Raw genomic sequence first — 22,270 nt, forward strand, 5'->3', positions numbered from 1 at the left:
AACAACTGACGGTAAGTACACTTTCTAACAGAGGTGTGGGGGTCCAGTCTCGCAGCTGCCAGCATGTCCTGGGACATAAGTTAAAATGTACTAAATCTCCTCGTAGGGTAATAAGGCAGAGATAGTATCACAGACTGTACTTTTCTCCAGACTCTACACTCCCTCCAGTATCACCCGACTCCACTGGCGTGTCTTCATGTGACCCTAGCAGAAACTCTGTCATGAAACGTCTTTGCTCTGAGGCCCTATGTATTGCCCCTCAGTTTCCCGCCTCTTTGTGAGCGCTGTCTTCTATTTCTCGACTGCTGCCACCAGGGAGATTCTCTCCTGTTAAGTCCCAATAAAGCTCATGTTCTGACACTGTACCAGTTCATTCTTGGGTCTTGTAGCACTCCCAACCCGTGCCCTTAGGAGAGGTCAGGAGAGAAATCTGCTGTAGAGAAAAGAACCAACCATTGCTAGTAGAAGTGTGTTAAATGGCAGCATGGACAGGTTTGTGGATCCTGCTATGAGGGAAATATTATACCTTATCAAAAGTACTGGGAAAGATCTGAAAGTAAATGATTTCTGGTAATTAAAAACAATCTGTTTTTATTGGCAGAGGAATAGACTGAAAGATTAATGGAGCAGAACTTGAAAATATACTCCTCCTCACGCACAGTCATGATTTTTGACAAACGCATGTAAGAAATTCAATGGAGAAAAAAAGTCTTATCAACAAATGATGCTGAAAAATAGTGCAAAAAGAAAAACAAAAGTTGACTTAAATTTCACATCGTATACAAAGATGAGCTCAAAATGGATAATAGATTTGGATGTAAAATTTCAAACCATAAAACTAAAATTCTGGTTTTTGAGATTGTTAAGATATAGTCATGAGGGGGGGACTGTGAAGAATGCACATGAGCTCTGTACTGTCTTTGCAACTTCTTGTGAATTTATAATTATTTCAAAACAAAAAGCTAATGAAAAAATCTGCTTTTATCCAAATAAGAAAGGACTTAATTTTCAAAGATGTGGAAAAGAGAAACCCAACTTTCTTAAACGCTTTACCCTATGACTTAGTAGTGTATCATACAATTAAATAAACTATGGTGTTTATCATGTCTTACATGGCAGAAGACCAACATCAGACAAAAAAGAGTAAAAAAAATAACTGTAGCATGGCAAATTCCTTTCTCCAGGAAGCCTCATCTGAAGTGCTTTAAAGAGGAGCAGAAACCACGGAGAGCTACTAATACAAAAGCTCCCTCAAGATATTAATTTTAAAATTCTCCTTTTCATTCCTGAAAATTCTTCTGACTCCTTTTGTTTCAGAAAGGGATAGAAAACCCAGTCAGCTATTAAAACTCTTAAGTACAATACAGCCATACAGCAATCAAGTTAAGAGAAGTGTTTTTAATTGTTGAGCTGGCCTTCTCAGGGAAAGGACTGTTCGTCATATAACGAAAAGTCATTCAAAATTGTCAGGTTTTTTTTTTGTGTACTTTTTATGTGTTTTTGTTTTTTTAGGTGACTTTGACTTAATAGTTAAAAACATATCCTCCAGAATTATTCAGTTACGCGTGGCTAAATGATCTGCCCAGTTATACGTTGTAAAAAGAGTTTTCAACAGTGGTTCGTATTTGCTAAAAAAATAATTCAAAGGACAAAATCAGCTCTGTAGAATACATGATTACTGACCAAAGAAGATAAGCTAAGTCGGCTTATGAATTTAGAAAAATCTTCCCTGGCACGGAAGCTAACAAGCGTTAGATTTAGGACAAAGTCGAAGTTGCTCGGAAAACAGGAAGACAATTTGCCCTTTATTGTGCAGCCATGCATTTAACAGAAGGGCTTAAGAATAGACTATGGAACGCCCTAGAAGCCTAAATGGCAAAAAAAAGTAGAAGCCATTATCTGGAGTCACCATCTCCTAATTTTTTGGAGCTTCTCAGGCTCGTGAGGACTAGCGGGAACCCCAACATCCCGAGGAAGTGGGACAGACGGAAGCTGGGCCTCCTCGCAGAGAAGATGGCAGCCGCGCGGCGCTCTGGGCTCCTCAGCTGCGACTCGGTGGCCGGAAGTCCTCCAGCCCTCGCCTCCAGGAAGCGGAAGTAAGGGGTGGCCGGCAGCCGGGCCGCTGCTTTGCCAGGCCGGCTGGTGAGGGGAGCCGCGGGAAAGGCGCGTGTCGGCCGCTCACTGGCGCAGCCTCGGCCCTGCCGCCCCGCCCCGCAGTCGTCGCAGGCGCCGTCGGTGAAGCGCGGCCGGGGCGTGGGCAGGAAGGGGGCCGCGAGAGGCGAGTGTGCCGCGGCTGCGCGGCCAGTGACAGGTACCGAGGGGGTCGCGTGGGGAGGCCTTGTGGACCGGGAGAGGATCTGGGGCGCCAGGGACCGGGGTTGCCTAGAGCCTCCGCTTCTGCCTTGCCTCAGTGTTCCCGCTGGTGTCCCAGTCCGCCGCCTCGCGAATGTCGCGAGTTATCTCTCGGCGGGTTACCGCGCAGTGTATTGCTTCCGCAGGGGTGGCAGCGGGCTCTCTACCGCGGGCTCGCCCTACCCTTGAGGAGCTTTGAAAGCGCAGTGGGAGGGCAGTGCGCTCACACCAGTTTAGACCCAGACCAAGCCTGACCCCAGATAGGTTGAGAAGCAGCAGTTTACAGGGCTTTGGTTGGAGAACGTCTTGGTCATTTCGTAGATTTCTTTTTCCCTAAAATGAATCCGGATGGTGCATATCGGTTGCCGTTTTCATTTAATACTAGGGTCTGTCGGCTGGAAATTGGATGATCCGGTTTCACTTTTAGTTTGAGAACCTGCCAAAGGAACAGGATCTGCATGCCTGTCCAATAATTATGGATATGAACTCTTCTTGTTCCTGGGCCAAAATCTCTAGATAGGTGTGCATTTCTTGCCAGATTACACAACGAACATATTTTGTTCATTTGAAGTCCTGGGATCTTATCCCTTATTATGCTGCACTAACTGTAGTTGTAGTTTGGAAGCAGGCAGTTACAGCCGATTTTAATATAAAGAGCTGTCTTTCCTGGAAATACCTTTCCAGGTGTTTGACAAGGTTTTTCTAAGAGTTATTTAACAATATCACTGGATTTGTGATGATTGTAGCCTTTCTTTTTGGCTGGCTTTTGATTAATTTACCTGAAGCTTATTTTTATTAAAGGAAGTAAACATTGCTTTGCATAGTAGCATGGCACCTTTTTCTTTTTTTAAGCTTTTTATTTTCAATACCTTCAAACTTGCAGGAGAGTTACAAAAACAATACAAATTCCATACAGAGAATGCCACCACACCCTTACACCCCTAGATATGCAGATCCACCAATTTTAACATTTTGCAACATTTGCCATATGATTTTACCTATCAGTGCACACATGCGTGGATCTGTTTCTCTGTCTTATCTATTCATAAATCTATTTTCTGAACATTTGAGTCTAGGTTGTATACATTATGCTCCTTGAGCATTTAATTCTGCTGTACATTTCCTAAAAACAAGGATTTTCATTTATTTAACCACCTTAATACACTCATCAAGTTCAAGAAATTTAAAATCGATGTAAAGCTTATGATATATATCCTGTTTTTTTCATATGGCCCAGTAAATATCCCTTTGAGCATTTCCCCCTCCTTTGCTGGAGCCCTTCCAAGATTATGTGTTGTCTTTAATTGTCATTGTCTCTTAAGTTGCTTTTTTTTAAAAAAAATTGTGGCACCATATACTTTCCCATCGCAACCACTTCCAAGAATACATTCAGTGGGGTTAATCACATTCACAATATTGTTGTACCATAACCACTTCCATTACTAAAACTTTCCCATTTCTCCAAAGAGAACTGCTACCATTATGTGTTAACTCCCCATTACCCCTGTCCTACTCCACCCCTTACAATTGGTTCTCTAATTTGTCTCTACGTGTTTGCATATTCTCTGATACTTTCTTTTAATTTATTTTTTTAAAGATTTATTTCTCTCCCCTTCTCTGCCTCCCACCCCCCCCACAGTTGTCGGCTCTCTGTGTCCATTTGCTGTGTGTTCTGTGTCTGCTTTGTATTCTTGTCAGTGGCACCGGGAATCTGTGTTTCCTTTTGTTGCATCATCTTGCTGTGTCAGCTCTCCGTGTGTGCGGCGCCACTCCTGGGCAGGCTGCACTTTTTTCACCCTGGGCAGCTCTCCTTATGGTGCACACTCCTTGCGTGGGGCTCCCCTACCTGGGGGACACCCCTGCGTGGCACGGCACTCCTTGTGCACATCAGCACTGCACATGGGCCATCTCCACACGGGTCAGGAAGCCCTGAGTTTGAACCTTGGACCTCCCATGTGGTAGACGGATGCCCTAACAATTGGGCCAAATCTGCTTCCCTGATACTTTCTTTCTAGTTAGCATGGGACTTAACTTTTACGTCCTAAGTCTGTAGCAATTTTGTTTGTTTTGATACCTTCAATTTAACTTCAATAGTGTACACAAACTATATTTCTATACCTTTCCATCCTCCCACCTTTATGTAGTTATTGTTATAAATTACGTTTATTCATTATGAGTCCAAAACCACCGATTTATCATTTAAATTCTATACATTTGCTTTTTTGATTCTGTGGGAAGTAAAAAGTAGAGTTACAAACCAGAAATCCTATAGTCTTGGCATTCATATTTTTGCTCATATTATTATCCTCACTGGAGATCTTTATTTCTTTATGTAGCAACTCTCATAAACATTGCTTGTAGCACTAGTTTAGTAGTGATAAACTTCCTCAGCTTTTGTTTATCTGGCAATGTTTTAAGGTCCCCCTCATTTTTAAAAGACAGGTTTGCCAGATAAGAATTCTTGGTTGGCAATTTTTTGCTTTCAACACTTTAAATATGCCATCCCACTGCTTTCTTGCTTCCATGGCTTTCAGTGAGAAGATGAATAATCTGCACGTACTCTTTATTGAGGCTTCCCTGTATGTGACATGTCGCTTCTCACTCCAGGCGTTCAGAAATCTCTCTCTATCTTTGGCAACTTGATTATAACGTGGCATGGTGTGAGACTGTTTGGGTGTATCCTATTTGGAGTTTGTCAAGTGATTTGAAGTGTGTATTCCTGTCTTTTGTTAAATTGGGGAAATTTTCAGCCATTATTTCTTTGGATATTCTCTCTGTTTCTTTCTTCCTTCTCCTCCTGGGACTCCCACAGTGCAAATATTGGTACAGTCCACGGTGTCCCACAGGTCCCTCAGGCTCTGTTTATTTTCCTTCCTTCTTTCTGTTTCACAGACTGAATGATATCACTTGTTTCATCGTAAGGTTCACTGATTGATTCTTCTGCCAGCTCCAATCTGCTGTTGAATCCCTCTAGGGAATTTTATATTTCTGTTACCGTGGCCTTCAGCTCTGTTTGGTTCATTTTCATAATTTCCATCTGTCTATTGACACCTGTTATTTTCCTGATCTCCTTTAGTTCTTTGTCCATGTTTTCCTTTAGCTCTTTGAGCATATTTAGGACCATTTATTTAGAGCATTTATCTTGTATGTATCAAATCTTGTTCATGTCAACCTCATTGGTGGTTTTTAGTGCTTTAATCTTCTTTGCCTGGGCCATTCCTTCACTTCCTGTTTTTTGTGTGTTTTGTAAACTTTTGTAAAACCTGGACATTTTGATATTTTACTTATTGTTACTGGAATTTAGGCTCTTTGATGTCTGTTCCTTAAGCTTATATCTACCTAGTATTATGACTCCTTAACTGCCAAGAGTTAAAAACAAAGGAAAAAAAAGAAAAACGAAATAAAACACCAAAACACCTTTCCCAGTCTTTGCAGATTGCCCTGTGCTAGTGCTCTCCTTCAGAGCTTATCTGCACAATGAGTTTAGAGAATAGCTCCAGGCCAAAGCATAGGGACCTCCCTGGTCCTTTCTTAGAAATGCTCGTGTGTGTGTGTGTGTGTGTGTGTGTGTGTGTGTGTGTGTGTCCCGCTTAGGAATCCCCCTGTTTACATAGATAAAAATGTCCCCTCTTACCTAGGGAACAGTTTTCTTGCAACCCGGGGCACTGCACTCCTCGAGCTACAGCCAGCAACCCCTTGAGCTCACCTTTTCACGCTGGGCAATTCTGGACAACAAGCGCCCTCAGGCCACCAGGGAGCTGTGAGTGACGTACTCTTTCGTACTCTTCCTGTATGTGCTCGAGAGTTACTCTGCCTTCTCAGGAACCAGGAGCAGGGATCCGCAGTGGGAGCAGGCTGGCTCTGCACCAGTGAGGAGTGGAGAGGGGCCAGCCAGGGGACCAGGAGATCCTATTGCTTTTTCTTCATTCAGTGCAGTCCTTTCATTGTTTCTGGGAGCTTTGAAAAAGTTGTTTTTTGCCAGTTCTTGCTGGTTGTTCAAAGCTTCAGTAGGGGCAGAGCCCATCTTGGATGGGGCAGGGTCTTGAATGCACTTTTACTTGAAGGAAATAAATTGCACTATGGAGGAAATTGTATTAGAATTTTTCTGCAGTTACCTGTGATCATTTTCATGCTAATCATTTTCATATTAGATGCACAGTAGCTACTTTTAGGTGAAATTTATGTGGTTCACAGAAAACAGTTTATAGGCATAAATTTATATTAACTTACGTTACTTGAGTTCATTAGTATTCAGGAAGGATGCTTGCTAATATTTTTTCTTGCTATTGTCATTATATTTGTATGTTGAAACTCAGATGGCCATTTATAAACTCAGGTTACAAGTTTGTTTTTTTTGTTAGCTGTTACTGACAGTTCAAAAACAGAAGAAACATTGGTGATGATTTAGAACTTTTATTTTCCAAAAAGAGAAAAGTATTTGCAGTAGCATTATTATTATTATAACTATTTTTTTTTTTAGGTACTGGGACTGGGGATTGAACCCAGAACCTCATATATGGGAAGCTGACGCTCAACACACATTGGCTCCCCTAAGTTGGTTTTTTCATTTTTTTAAAAAGATTTATTTTTCATTTATTTCTCTCCCCTTCACCCCCACCCCCAGTTGTCTGCTCTCTGTGTCCATTTGCTGTATGTTCTTCTGTGACTGCTTCTATCCTTATCAGGGGCACCGGGAATCTGTTTCCTTTTGTCGCGTCATCTTGTTGTGTCAGCTCTCCGTGTGTGCAGCACCATTCCTAGACAGGCTGCACTTTCTTTTGCGCTGGGCGGCTCTCCTTATGGGGTGTACTCCTTGCATGTGGGGCTCCCCTACGCAGGGGACAGCCCTGTGTGGCACGGCACTACATGCGTGCATCAGCACTGCGCATGGGCCAGCTCCACATGGGTCAAGGAGGCCCTGGGTTTGAACCGCGGACCTCCCACATGGTAGGCGGACGCCCTATCCATTGGGCCAAGTTCCACTTCCCTTTTCATTTGTTTATTGTTTGTGTTTTTGTTTTTAGGAGGCAGCGAGAACTGAACCCAGGACCTCTCATGTGGGAAGCAGATGCTCAACAGCTTGAGCCACATTTGTTCCCCAGTAGCATTGTTTTTTTAATCAATATTCCTTGTATTTTATTTTAGATAGTGTCTTTAATTTAAAGATAAGGACGTGGGGTTATGATGAGGATTTTACAGAGTTGATAATATAGTTTGTTCTAGAGCTTGTTAAAGATTGTTTTCTATTTATCTGTTATGCTCAAAGTGTTAATGCCTGTGATCACACGATGTCACTTTGTAGATTCTGACTGCCGTTATATCTCAGACTCTTCATCTTTTTTTAAAAAAAAGATTTATTTATTTATTTATTCCTCCCACTGCCATGTTTGCGCTCATGTCTGCTCTCTGTGTCTGTTTGATGTGTGCTCTCTATATCTGCTCATCTTCTTTTTAGGAGGCACTGGGAACTGAACCTGGGGCCTTTCATGTGGGAGGGAGGCACCCAATCACTTGAACCACCTCTGCTCCCAGCTTGTTGTGTCTCTCATTGTGTTTCTCGTTGTGTCTCCTCATTGCACCATCTTGTTGCATCAGCTTGCTGTCTTGCTTTTCTTCTTTAGGAGGCACTGGGAACCGAACCCAGGACCTCCCATGTGGTAGGCAGGTGTCTAACTGCTTGAGTCACATCTGATTTCCTCATTCACCTTTTTTTTCCCAAAGATTTATTTTATTTACTTCTCCCCCCTTGCCCCTGTTTCTGCTCTCTATGTCCATTTGCTGTGTGTTCTTCTGTGTCTGCTTGTATTCTCATTAGGCGGCTTCAGAAACTGATCTTGGGACCTTCCAGATTGGAAGACAGGCGATTACTCTCTTGCACCACCTCTGCTCCCTGTTCTACTATGTCTTCTTCTTCTTCTTCTTTTTTTTAAAGATTTATTTATTTATTTATTTCTCTCCCCTTCCCCTACCTGCCCCCACCCCAGTTGTCTGTTCTTTGTGTCCATTTGCTGTGTGTTCTTCTTTGTCCGCTTTTGCTGTTGTCAGTGGCACAGGAATCTGTGTTTCTTTTTGTTGCATCACCTTGCTGCTTCAACTCGCCGTGTGTGCAGCGCCATTCCTGAGCAGGCTGCACTTTCTTTCATGCTGGGCAGCTCTCCTTACGGGGTGCCCTTCTTGCGCTTGGGGCTCCCCTACACAGGGGACACCCCTATGTGGCAGGACACTCCTTGCGTGCATCAGCACTGCCCATGGGCCAGCTCCACATGGGTCAAGGAGGCCCGGGGTTTGAACCGTGGACCTCCCATGTGGTAGATGGATGCCCTAACCACTGGGCCAAATCCGCTTCCCATATGTCTTTTTATTTTCTCTCCTCTGTCTCTTTTTGCATCATCTTGCTGCACCAGTTCTCCGCGTCAGCTGGCACTCCTGCGCAGGGTGGCTTTCTTGTGCGGGACAGCATTCCCACACAGGGCGGCACTCCTTTGCAGGGTGGCATTCCCGCATGGGCTGGCACTCCTTGTGGGCCAGCTCGCCCTTACCAGGAGGCCCTGGGCACCGAACCCTGGACCTCCTATGTGGTAGACGGAGCCCACTTGGTCCAGCCACATCTGTTTCCCCCTCATTCATCTTTATAAGCAACTTTTAAGGACCAAGAGAGTCTTAGTGATAGAGGATTCCACTGTAAAATGAAGGCATCCTCAAACAAAAGACTCCTGCTGTAAGGTTCTTATCTGCGGTTCTCTGGACAGCCATTTCCTGTGGAATCACAGGAAACCTATAGAATCAAGAATGTGGGGTCAGCGTGGGAAAGCTCGTCTTTAGTTTATTGCTTTCCTCTTTTCTTGTCCCCAGTGGTTCTTTACTTTGCCTCAAGAACTTTTTTTTTTCCTTGTTCTTTTCTTTTTCCTTTGACAGTGCGAGGGGCTCTCTGGGTAATTTATAGATGTGTAGATTCATAATACTTCATTAGTTTGGAAAGTTTAAAGTGTAAATCAACTCTCTAAGGGTTTTCATTTTTACTCTTCTGTTAGTCCTAGGCTATTTGTTAAATCTTTGATCTTAGTGCCACAATCTTTCTTTCCATTCATTACTTCATTCAGCCTGTATTTACTGAGTGCCTCCCTTGTGCCAGACAAAAATCCCTGCTCTCCTAAACTAAGCTGAGTGTGGATTCTGTGAGGTCAGTTGGTAGGTTTCTTTTGGCCTGGGCTTCAGAGCTGTACCCTTGGTTTTAAGTAAAAACTTAAACCCACTTTAAGTTCCCCACTCACCCACTTGAGTCCCGAGGACTCTGCTCATAGAAAATCCTTGGACTTGCATTGGTTTTCACAATAAAGTACTTTGCTCACCCTGCATCTGCACCATTAGAATTGGTCCCTTTCTAAGACTAGAGGGTTCTGGGGCTATAGAGTGGTAATGTAGAATTTTAAAAACAGCCAGCTTTGGGTTCCAAGCATTGTCATTTATTAGTTGGGCAAGTTACGTAGCTTCTCTGAGCTTCCATTATCTTATTTTAAAGGGGGGTGATAAGGCCCCTGGGTGCGTTCATCATCCTTGTGGGGTCCCTGCTATGGGCCAGGCACTGTACTTTTCACGCTGGTGAGCAAAGCTGCCCTGGCTCTGCCCTCCAGGAGCTGTGGCCTGTGTAGGCAGCCAGGGTTAGGTGAGGTCTTGTGGGGACAGCACCCAGCACCAAGGCTCAGCCCACAGCACTTGCACACCAGGGCCAGTGTGTCCCCAGGGCCTCTTGCACGTTCCCGGTCTCCTCACCGTTCTGTGTCTGTCCAGTTTTCGTTCTGCAGCTAAGCCCCTTCAGTGAAACCACAACCATATCTGGATCATAGTACCACTCGAACATGTGCCTTATGTCCTGTCTTCAGTTTAGAAACCTAGTAACTTTCGGGAGGATTAAAAAGATTGTTTGCTCTAGCTGTAGAAGATATGTTTCCCTGGCATATTTTTGAGGCCACATAGTAAGGATGATATAGTAGTCTCTAATACAAAAGATGTTTTTTTTCCTTAAGATAAAATGTTTTATTAGAACAATTGTAATTATTCAGCTATAAAAAGGATCAAAGTTCTGATGCATGCTACAACATGGATGAAGCTTGAAGATGTGTTGAGTGAAATAAGTCAAACACAAAAAGACAAATTCACATGATCTCGTGGATACGGGATAACCTAGGATATACGAATTTATAGAGACATTAAGGTTTCCAGGTGCAGGGCGAGGGAGGAATGGGGAATTACTGTGTAAAAGGTACAGAGTTTCTGTTTGGGGTCTTTGAAAAGTTTTGTTAATGGGTAGTGGTGATGGCAGCATAACACTGTAAATCTAATTGAGACCACTGAATTGTATCCTTGAAAGTGGTTCAAATGGTTCTTGTTACTCCTGTGTTACAGTCTCTCAAACACCAGGAGTCAGCAGTTAGGGAACATGCTTATGGTAAGTAGCAAACTCAGGAACTTGGTCACATGTCCCCTGCCTCTTAAAAGGTTTTCTCTTTTCATTAGCCATGTTTGTTCTGTCAATCAGAGAATGTTTCTGAGGCTGAAGTTCCTGGACCTGTGAGGCAGGGACTCTAAGTGAGTTCATGGGCCTCATTTACAGGTGCTGAACTTGATGTCGACATTTGTGGCCCTAAATGTTTTATAGCCCCTTGGGAATTCTCATCAGGGTCCTGTTAGGCAAACTCTTTTGGGATGAAAAATCTGATCATCTCTGAGAGTGTCCGGACACGGTGCATTAAGACTTGCAGAGTGCTGTGGAAAGGCTACAGTGTAGAATCCAGGAGACCCGGAGTCCTGTGGCCACGCTTCCTTCTGTCCCCAGTGGCTCCGTTTCCTGGATGCAGTTGGTCATTCTGAGGACCTGCTGAGTTCTTATATTTCTTCATTCGAGAACCTGTCTTTGAGTTTCTGTTTCAGATCCATCATTTACATTTTCATCTATCTCTGTCTTATTTCCTCTCACCGTTATAAAGTGTGGTCGTGTACAACCTGCTCTGCCACCAACAGACTTTTCTGCTTCTGTGTCATAGACTTCTATGAAAGGAAGTGAACCACCTGCCCTTAATTATGTGTCAGTCAGTCAGCAAATATTGTTGAACAATTTAGATGTTAGATGCCCTTATGTTTCAGAAGTTACATTTCATTTCCTTATAGCAAATTTTTTTTTCCTTTTTCCTTTGTAGGGGTTTACTATAAAATGGGACTTCTGATTGTACTCACTGGATTGTGGCTACTCTCCTCAGTAAAGGCAGATTCAAAAGCCATTACAACCTCTCTTACAACAAAATGGTTTTCCACCCCATTGTTGTTAGAAGCCAGGTAAGCAGACATTTTTGTTTCTTTCACATGTGTGAATAAAAGTGTGGGCTCTGCCAGTGACTACTCAGGAGCTTTTTAGGGAATGAGATTGTCGTCAAAAGCTCTTATGAAGAGCATCTTCCAGTGTGGCACTGTGCTGTGTGCTTTACAAAGGCAGACTGTAACACAGAGTCTGCCTTTCAGTAGATCTGGAACGTGTTAGTTCCTGGAGATGTTCACTCTTTAAACAAATATATGGAATTGGCTAAATTATGATGTTATCTTTCAGGTAAAGTATTAATGGTAATAAGGGAAGAGAGAATTATACATAAAGGAAATTTTCTACTTATTTGAAGAGGATTTTAAAGAGATGTTTATTAGAAGGAAGAGAAGAGAGCTTGACAAGTGAGGGAAAGTCAGGGCGGAAGCTGAGGAAATGACCACATTCAGTCTGTTCTAGGATGTTCATATTCTGTGGTTAAACATTCACAAAATCAGGATGTATTTTTTAATCAAATTAAAATTGGTGGTATTTTTCATTCTTAGTGGTTCATAAGACAACGGTATATCTTAAAATGGACAGTGTTTTAAAATCGATGTAATACAATATAGTAATGATTTCTTGGGAAATTTTATATTCCAAAATTCTAGTTACCTCTTTCTGCAACCAGTTTTTATATATTTATAGATAGAAACTTACTTCCCTTTATAGAGCCAGGAAAGAATCTTCCCATAGAATAAATGTAGGTAGGTTGAGCAGCAAGCACGTGGTAAGTGCCTTACTAGGTAGTGCGAGACCAGTAGGTTACTAGAATATTTGTGCTAGGTTACCTCAGTTGCCTTTGCGATTTTCCTTTAATCCCTGGAAAATACGAATGAAGAGTTTTATTTTTATCGTACGTATGAACAGCTGCATCTCCTCTGGCAAGAGCCTCACATGTGTTGCTAAGAGCACTTCTGGTCTTGATTGCTCAGGTCTTGACTTCGCAGGAGCCCCACAGCAGACTTTCTGCCTAACAAACATTCTTCCTTCATTTCTCTGTGTCTTCCTTTTCTGAGCAATAAAATGGCCAAAAAACAAACAAACAAAAAACCCACTGAATGTAATACATAATGATGCCATGGTGCCTAATTTGATAAATGGTGTGAGCTCTTCAGTTATCAGAATTGGTTAGTCGTAAGGGTGAAGTGCCTGAAGGTCATTTGAGGTCCCAGACTGTTTGAGCCAGGACTCTAATAACATTTCTTTGTTCTTGCTAATCATATTTTGGATGTTTCGCTTGGTGTAAATCTAAGTTATTGAGATATTGTCACTTCTTAAATAATTCTGTTCAGTTAACTCTAGGAGTTAATTTTTGATATTCTGCTTAACATTTTTAACGGGATTACATGCCATTACTCTTACTTTTTGTTTATATCAACAAATTTCTTGGCTTATGTGCTCTGTCTTATAAGATCCTTATGGCAGATAACTATGGGCTTTTGAAAAAGTATGCTAAACTTGTCAACCTTCAATTTCTCACCTTTTCTTGTTTTTTTTAATGACTGAGTAGACAGAGAATATTGTTTCCTTCACCAGCTTCTTGATAATAAACATCTTCCCTTCTTTTCTTGGTATCTCAAGTCATTTGCCCTTTGGTTCGCTATTTGTGGGCCTCTTGTGTTGCTCTCCAAGGTAATGGACCTTAGGCAACTCAGAAACCACTCCATTTTCACCTCCAGAGCTAGTTGCAGCTGCCATTCTTCCTTTCCAAGTCCATGGCGAACCTGATAAAGGATTGCGGCCCTCTGACCTTCTAGATCAAAATGAAGGGTCAGAATCTTTCTCCACACAGTGATCCAGGCAGAGACCCTGGATCTTTGGCCTTTCTTGTGGCCAGCCCCTAGGGACTAAAAATATCCCTGCGTTTATTTTTAGATCAGGCCTGATGTTTACGCAGGGGTTGTATAGCCTTGTGGTTGTCCATGAATTGATGTTTTTATCTAATGAAAGTAAAGCCTGAATATGTTTTGATCAGCTATAGTATTAGCAAAAATATTGTGTAAATATGTTTTATTCAAATTGAAATCAACAGTCATTTATTGACTGTTAGAAATTATAATCACCCAAGAATGCTGCATGATTTAGGGGTAAATCCTATAGACTTTGAAATCATATTCTTCCTTTTTTCATTTACTAACTCTGTACCCAAAAGAAAGTTAATAAACTCTTGGAATTGTGCTTTCTTTGTTTGAAAAATGGTCATAACTCAGGGTTGTTGTGAGGATGTGGGTAAATATGCTGAACATAATGCCTGCCACATACTAGACCATCTTTAAATATTAATTTCCCTTTCCCTTCTAGTTCTATGTAGAAGGAAAGCTAATTCTCATCTCCTGTAATAATGTTGGAAATCTAAGGAAACAGATTTATTACCAGATTTATACTTTTTGATAGGCATTCAGGCTGTTCTGGATTGTGGGTCCCCCCCTCCCCCCGCCATAGATTAAAACCTTTTATTATGCCATTAAAAATGCTCATAAGTAGAGAGAATGGTATAATGCACTCTCCCTGTACCCATTATCCAGTTTTAGTGATAACTCAAGTCCAATACCTCCCCTACCCCCTAGAGTATTTTAAAGCAAATTCTAGACATCATATAATCTTATCTGTAAAACGGTAGGGTTTTACTTAATGGGATAGGTACAAGATGCTAAAAAACAAAAAAACAGAAAAACTTAAAGAAATGTAAGGTTTCCTTTTAACAATACCTTGTATTCTCCTCTCCCTTGAATAGATTCAGTGGATCTAATAATTTTGTTAAGACTGTTGCAAGCTTCAACCTTTTAAGTTTTATTTATGCAGTGGGATTATAAAAAATGTTTCAAGGTGTGTTCTTGTAATTATATGAAAAACATGTACTTCTGTGCGTGTGGCCTTTATTTAGGAGAGTCTTAGCCCCCGTGAGTCCTTGTTCTTCTTAGCACTGCACCGTCTGTGGGTCCCTGGTCCTTCCCCTGCCCTCTAACTTATCTGTGACTGCTGCTTTAATTCACGAAATAGTGTAAATTTGCTTATCTTAACGTATCTGCCTGACTGCCTATTTTCTTAGACTATGAACTATGAAAAGGTTGGTACAGTATCTATATCAGTTATTAGAAAGCCTAGAAAAATACCATGCTTGAGGCACAAAATAATTTAATACATTATGGTACTGGTTATTTTCAGAAACCTATTTTTGAGAGAAGTTGTGCATTACCAGGAAATGTTTCTTATTTTTCCCATATTTCTGTGTCTAGCTGTGGAGTAGAGTGAGAGTTGTACACCCCAGTGTTGACAAGTAATGGGAATGTCTTCCTTTGGCTAGGTAAGCTGAGATTCAGATCTGTAGTTTGCTTTAAGACAGTGAAAGATCACTACTGCATTAGTATAATGGCTTAGAGGAAAAGATAACCAGTTCACTTTAATCATTCAATTAGTACATGTATTTTCTTGTAGGGATTTTAGGCTCTTGAACGAAGAGAAATTTAGGGTGGCAATTATTTTAGGTCAGTGGTGTAAAGTCAAGTAATAAAAAGATGGCATTAAATTCTAAAACTTAATTAAATTAAAACAGATCACAACATACTGTCTTGAGTCACTCAGAAATTTTCCAGGCTTCATGTTTTCCTGTGGCATGATGTTCGGCAAGACATTTTTGACCTTTCTAAGATCTTTCAGAAATTAAGTGAGCAGAACTAGTAATAGAATTATCAGTTCCTTGTTCTGCTTTGACTCCCAGGCAACATTTTTATTAATTGGGTTTCATAAGCTTCCTTTATATTGGGACTTCCCTGTTGTGACATTTTTTTTATTCTATGTTTCTTAAAACTAACTATTAAGCTGTTCAGTTAATAAGTTGTTAATAGCTAATTAACTATTAAGACTTGCATATCTTAAAGATACCTATTTATATATGACATGTTTATATGTAATGTACTTATAATAAATTAAAAGCCCACTATGGACATTTGGAAATTTTACTTTCTTTAGTAAAAATCTTAAAAGATTTTATTAAGTTTTTTTGTTTCTGACATTTCTCCCTTTTCTGCCAGTGAGTTTTTAGCAGAAGACAGTCAAGAGAAATTTTGGAATTTTGTAGAAGCCAGTCAAAATATTGGATCATCAGATCATCACGGTAAAATTGAAGCAAATGTTTCTTTGGTATCTTTAGAAAAAAATGGTTTTTGGGGTAGTGTGTGGCATGGCAGTTAAGGGAAAACATTGTCATCTTAAATGCCTAGCATTGTCATGGTAGCCAAGAGATCTGACAAAATCCAAATAAGTATTTTTAAATGAAAAATTTTTTTAAAGATAAGGCTTTTTTTAAAAAAGATTTTTAAATTTTAAAAATTTACTTCTGCCCCACCCCCACCCCATCTGCTCTGTGTGTCCATTTGCTGTGTGTTCTTCTGTGTCTGCTTGCATTCTCGTCACTGGCACCGGGAATCTGTGTCTCTTTTTGTTGCGTCATCTTGCTGTGTCAGCTTTCCGTGTGTGTGGCGCCACTTCTGGGCAGGCTGCACTTTTTTCACGTGGAGCAGCTCTCCTTGTGGAGCACACTGTTTGCATGTGGGGCTCCCCTACGCGGGGAACACCCCTGTGTGGCACGGCACTCCTTGTGTGCATCAGCACTGCTCATGGGCGAGCTTGCCACATGGGTCAGGAGACCCTGGGTTTGAACCCTGGACCTCCTGTATAGTAGGAGGATGCTTATCAGTTGAGCCAAATCTGCTTCCCCCAAATAATTACTTTTGAAGCAGGTTATAACTTTTGCTATATATACTACCTTAAATATATTTTCCTTATGTTTTTGCTCTTTTGTGTTCTTTTTTTAAAGTGGTAAATGACTTCGTGGAAGTAAACTTTCATTTTAAATCAATTAATAAGTAGCTGGTTTCATTCACTCTTTTGTTACAAACTAATTACAGCTGATCTATTATCAGTTAAATTAGCTATATTGATAAATTACTGCTGTCCAGAATGTTTTCCCATTTTCTCTGGCAGCCACCTACAACTTAAATGTATCAAAATATGATGTACTATTTCATCCTGTTACAGTTTCTGATGCCCTTTTTTTTCAAAAAAATTAATTAATTAATTTTTCATTTATTCCACCCTCAATTGTCTGCTCTCTGTGTCCATTCGCTGTGTGTTCTTCTGTGATCGCATCTATCCTTATCAGGGGCACCAGGAATCTGTGTTTTCTTTTTTGTTGCGTCATCTTGCTTTCTGTATGTGCGGCGCCATTCCTGGGCAGGCTGCACTTTTCTCTTGCGCTGGGCGGCTCTCCTTACAGGGCGCACTCCCTGCGCGTGGGGCTCCCCTATGCGGGGACACCCCTGCGTGGCAGGGCACTCCTCGCGCGCATCAGCACTGCGCATGGGCCAGCTCCACACGGGTCAAGGAGATATTTCTCCCATGTGGTAGGCGGATGCCCTATCCATTGGGCCAAGTCTGCTTCCCTCTAATGCCCTTTTGCAAACATTTTCTATTGGCATACACTAGCCAAAACCTTATTTTACGCAACCTAAAGTGAATGAGCCCGTATTGAATACGGAAATGTTCAGTGTTTGTGTGACTGATGTTAATATTTAACTGAACTGATTTTTAACTTCAGTTTTTATCAGATAATACCTATTTAGAAAGCCCAGTCTGAATTTTTTTTGTGATGTAAGTACATTAAGATTTTGAACAATCATCTCTAGGTTTTAGTTATGTAATGCCAGCTGGATTTGTTTAAATTATCAAAAGAGCATTTTATTTTCAGCTTAAGACTTTATAGAACAAATTTATCAAAGTAAGTTTTCTAATGAAATTTGAAGTCTGCCATTTAAATATTTTTCAATATTAAATGATATGTATTATTTGTTAAAGTTATGTGAGTATTTATATTCTTGAAAATGTTCATGAAAGTATGTTAAACATTGTACTTATTTGAGATATTATTCCTAACCCTGCCACCCAGTGAAACACCATTAACAGTGTGGCAACATTTTGAGATATTTCTTTCTTGTCTCCCTTTTATTTAGAAAATACCAGTGCAGTTTGGATCTTTTTATATTCTGCTTTTAAAAATGCTAATTTTTTTTCCTTAAAATTTAAAATGTAATCTTTTGGAATAAATTCAGAATGTGATTCAGAATTCAAAGCTATGTAAGTGGCAATACACAGAGAAATCTTGTTCCCTCCCCACCCCAGTTCCTTCTGTTTTTCCCTGCTTTTCATAACCATTTAAATTAATTTCTTGTTTAACTTTTAATTTTTTAAATGAACAAATACATATATTCTTACTATTTCTTCTTGCAGTGAAAAACATAGCCTACTATATACATTGTTTTGTACCTTGCGATTTTCATTTAACATTATAACTTGGGGATCTTTTCATGTTAGTGTATATATTTTTTTTCTTTCAAATCATCTCATGGGAACATTTTGCTAAGTGCCTCTTCCAAAACTTTAAATTCTTCTGATCCTTTAATACCTGTGTGCTCCCTTGTCCTGCTTAGTTGTGTTATTTGGGTTTATAGTATGGGCAAGGCATTGATGATATAAAGGTAGGTAAGTAAGTTCTAGTCTCTGCCTGTGGGGATACAAAGGCTGGTTGGGGGAGAGTGATAGTGAATAAAAATTTAGTGCCGGATGTGTTAAGATGAGTGGAAGAGGTGAGTGTTTCGAGAACAGAGAAGACACACTTAGTCCAGTGAGGCATGGAGTTGGAGAAGGAGCGACAACTTGGAGTAGGTAGTTACACTGCTTCTTGAGGAGGGAGTAGGCGTTCGCCAGTGGGAAATAGCAACTCAGGGAGAGGGATTCGTGTGAACAAAGGGAAGAGAGGAAGAGGCCAGATATACTGTATACTCACGGGAATTTTAAGCAATTAACCAACAAATAGTTCACCTTGAAGTTCAATATAGTATATTGGCAATATTTGTAGTCCTGTACCTTTTGTAACATACAGCTTTATACATTATGATTTTAATTTGGATATTTCTAATCATAAACAGTTTTTTCCATTCATTTTTTCTTGACAGATACTGATTATTCCTATTATCACAAAATATTGGAAGCTGCATTTCAGTTTCTGTCACCTCTACAGCAGAATTTGTTGAAATTTTGTCTGTCTCTTCGTTCCTACTCAGCTACAATTCAAGCCTTCCAGCAGGTGAGTTCAGTGCCTATAGATGACAGTATTTTGCAATGATTGTATGGCATGATGATTGGCTAGACAGCAGTTGTCCTGTCCTATATTATACAGAGCTAACTTTTTTACCTGAAATTTTCTAGGATTTATGATTTGATATAAAATAAATGTTAACTTAAAAACCATTATTATTATAAAATAAAATATGTAACAGATATGTAGTATATTGAATTATAACTTTTGCTCAGGTTAAGAAATGACACTTAGCCAGGCCTCCTGGGAGCCCTCCACGTGCCCTGGCTGTCACACCCACCTTTTGCTCTCCTTAAAGACTTTCTCCACAATTCTGTTGGAATCACTTCCTGCATTTCCTTTTTCTTTTTCACCATTTTTCTCTACTGTGAGAGTTCGTATTTGATGAATCTGAAAATTCACACTCTCCCCCTGTACATTCACTGGGTTATGGCAGGATATATAATGTCCAGCATCTGACCCTGCAGTATCATTTAGGACAACTCTAAGTCCCAAAAATATCCCCTCAGTTTCCTGCATTTCTTTACACAGAGTTTAATCTTGCCCAATTTTAAAAAATTTGATAATTTGGGTAATTTCTTTTAATTTACAGATTCTTCCTCCATCCCTTTTCCTATTGAAAACACAGTCTTATGTTTTGTTGATCACATACTCATGAGGCAGTTAACATAATCCTTTGTCCTCTGTTTCCTGCAAATTGCACCTAGATTCAGAGGCTTGATCATAATTGAGTTTCATCCCTTGATCAAGTCTATAAAGTCTATAGGTAGTGAACTGTTCTTCATCAGGAAGCACCCAATATTTCGTTTCTTTTTATGATTTAGCAGCCATTACTTCTCCATGCTTAATCTCTTAATTCACTGAGGGTTGTGAAATGAGGATCTTCTCCTTTGGTCATTTCTTTTTCATTTGTTATAGGAACATGGATATTAAGAGGCACATAGCCCTCATTTGGCCTTGTTCACTGCTACTGCTTGCATAGGGGAGCAGAATCCATGCTCGATGTCTTTCCTTTCATTTACCAGATTTTGAAATGAGTTTTATTCACTAGCATCCTTTTCTTTGACCACTGAGTTCTTTTGTTTATTGTTTTTTTTTGGTATCTTGAACTTAAAATTTAAATGCGTTTGATGAGTTTTGATCCATTGTAGTTCTTTTCTTCCTGAGGCACAAATTGTTTCATCTTTGACGAGTGGGGCCCTTTTCACACTGACTCTTGAATTCCCTTCCTTCCCATCCTCTCTCCCTTCTTTCTTATAGGAGTTGTAGGTTTACAGAAAAATCATGCAGAAAGTACAGAGTCCCCATATACCCCCACTCACACGCACAATTTTCCCTATTGTTAACCCTTTGCATTTGTGTGGTATCTTTATTACAATTGAAAGAATATTACTATTCTTATCCTATTGACTGTAGTCCATAGTTTACATTGGGTTTACTCTCTGTCATACAGATCTGCAGTTTGTTAAATTTTTATTCTGGTAACATATATACAATTCAGTGGTGTTGATTGCGTTCACAAAATTGTGCTACCATCACCACCATCCATTACCAAAACTTTTCCTTTGTCCCATACAGAAACTGTACAAATTAGGCATTAACTCCGTATGCCCTTCCCCTACCCTGTCCCCTGATAACTTGTGTTCTAGTTTCTAACATTATGACTGCTTATGCCAATTATTTCATATCAGTGAAATCAAACACTCTTTGTCTTTTCTGTGCCTGGCCTATTTGACTCAAGAGGGTGTCTTCAAGGTCCATCCATGTCACGTGTATGAAGACTTCATTCCTTTTTATGACTGAATAATGTTTTATTATAAATAAATATATTTTATTTTTTCATCTGCTATGGGACACTTGGAAAATTGTGAATAATTTCTCTGTGAACATCAGCGTGCAAATGTCTGTTCAAGTTCCTGCTTTCAATTCATGCCTAAAAGTGTGATTGCCAGGTCTTATGGTAATTCTATATTTAACTTTCTGAGGAACTGCCACACTGTCTTCTATAGCGCCTGCACCATTTTACGTTCCCACCAACAATGAAGGAGTGTTCCTATTTCTCCATATCTTCTCCAACACTTATTATTGTTGTTATTTTTTTATTATTAAATTTTTTTATAGTAGCCATTCTAGTAGGTATGAATCCTGTGTTCTTTTGGTGCAACTCTACTAGTCTTTGCTTCCTTGCTCTCTGGTATGATATGAGATTTCAGACCCATCTTATACATCTCTGGTCCTAGATTTGGAATCAGTGTTTTCTCTAAGAGGGTCTTAAAAATGGTTTTGGTGTGGTTGGGAATGGTATTTCAAAAATATAATCTAAGCACTAGGGTTATTTGTTGCTTTTGGGTTGTTCGTTGTTCCTAGGTCTTCAAGGTGTGCTGAGATCGGAAATAACTACATATACATATTTATATTTAAAGATAAAATACTTTCTGAGTTCATGCTATTATTTAGATTCAGGACTACTTTGTTACAACTCTCTTTTCTTCTTCCATACAGAAAATCCCAGTTCTCAGGGATACAAGGGATGATAGAATTAGCCTTTCTTGTGATTTGTTTTATCCTGTGGTATAGACAGAGTTGTTTTAATAACAATAGTCATACTTTTGTCACCAGTTGTATTTACTGAAAACAGTTAAAAACTTTTCTTTTGGCCTGTTGCTCTCCACCCCTCACCTTGTTATAAGTGAGACTATTCTCTGTAGTCAGAGCATAGCTGCTTTAACCTTTAACCCTTAGTCTTACAGCTATGAATAATTATATCTTTAATGCTCACCACCAGTCCTTTTTTCAAATGTCTTTAGTCATTTGGGCCTCTGACTCTTGCTCACTGGTAGTTTCCTCAAGAAGGCTCATGGAAATAAGATTTCCTCAGTTTTTGCCTGTTATTCTCTTTACTCTTCAGGCTTGAATGTCTGGATATGAAATTCTTGATTTGTATTTTCTTTCATTGACTATCTTAAGCATGCTACTCCATTTTATTTTGGCATAAAGCCTTCCTACAGAAAGTGTGATGAGAATCGAATTTTCTTTCCTTAAAAGTCACCTGTTGGTTTTGGCTAGATACCCAAAGGATATTTTTCTTTAAAGTGATAATTTTACTGGAAAAAACTAAGTGGTGATTGCTCTGGCTCAATATTCTCAGGATAATATGTTCTTTTAATGTAGAGTTTCAAATAATTTTTCCTTAAATTGTAATTTTTTCTGTCCTATTTTGTTTCTCTGCTTCAGGGATTCATGTCATGTATATGTTGAATCTTCTTTGCCTAGCTTCAAATTTTGTCCTTTTTTCTTTTTTTAAGGAGGTACCAGGCATTGAACCCAGGACCTCGTACATGGGAAGCAGGTGCTCAACCACTGAGCTACATCTGCTTCCCAATGAGAGTTTGTTTTTTCATTTGTTTTCTTTT

The 22,270-nt window shown here is 40.0% G+C and overlaps 1 protein-coding gene across 5 annotated transcripts in view; it reads left to right on the forward strand.

Annotated features, from left to right (window-relative positions):
* The first annotated feature begins 2,085 nt into the window (after positions 1-2,085).
* The window catches only part of UGGT1 (UDP-glucose glycoprotein glucosyltransferase 1), a 111,350-nt gene continuing 91,165 nt past the window's right edge, over positions 2,086-22,270 (forward strand). The window contains exons 1-6 of one of the 5 annotated variants that reach the window (XM_071216499.1): positions 2,093-2,311; positions 5,991-6,112; positions 11,547-11,682; positions 14,941-15,008; positions 15,736-15,818; positions 18,715-18,845. Coding sequence is in view for 3 of the 5 variants with exons in the window: in XM_004457806.5 (XP_004457863.1) it covers positions 11,561-11,682; positions 15,736-15,818; positions 18,715-18,845 (336 nt within the window). In the remaining 2 variants the exon portion in view is untranslated. Of the gene's footprint in view, positions 2,312-5,990; positions 6,113-11,546; positions 11,683-14,940; positions 15,009-15,735; positions 15,819-18,714; positions 18,846-22,270 lie in introns of all 5 variants that reach the window. The other 4 variants (XM_071216498.1, XM_004457804.3, XM_004457806.5 and 1 more) reach the window with 4 other exon arrangements.

Source organism: Dasypus novemcinctus, chromosome 7, assembly GCF_030445035.2.
Source record: "Dasypus novemcinctus isolate mDasNov1 chromosome 7, mDasNov1.1.hap2, whole genome shotgun sequence".
In the NCBI taxonomy this organism is placed as follows: domain Eukaryota; kingdom Metazoa; phylum Chordata; class Mammalia; order Cingulata; family Dasypodidae; genus Dasypus; species Dasypus novemcinctus.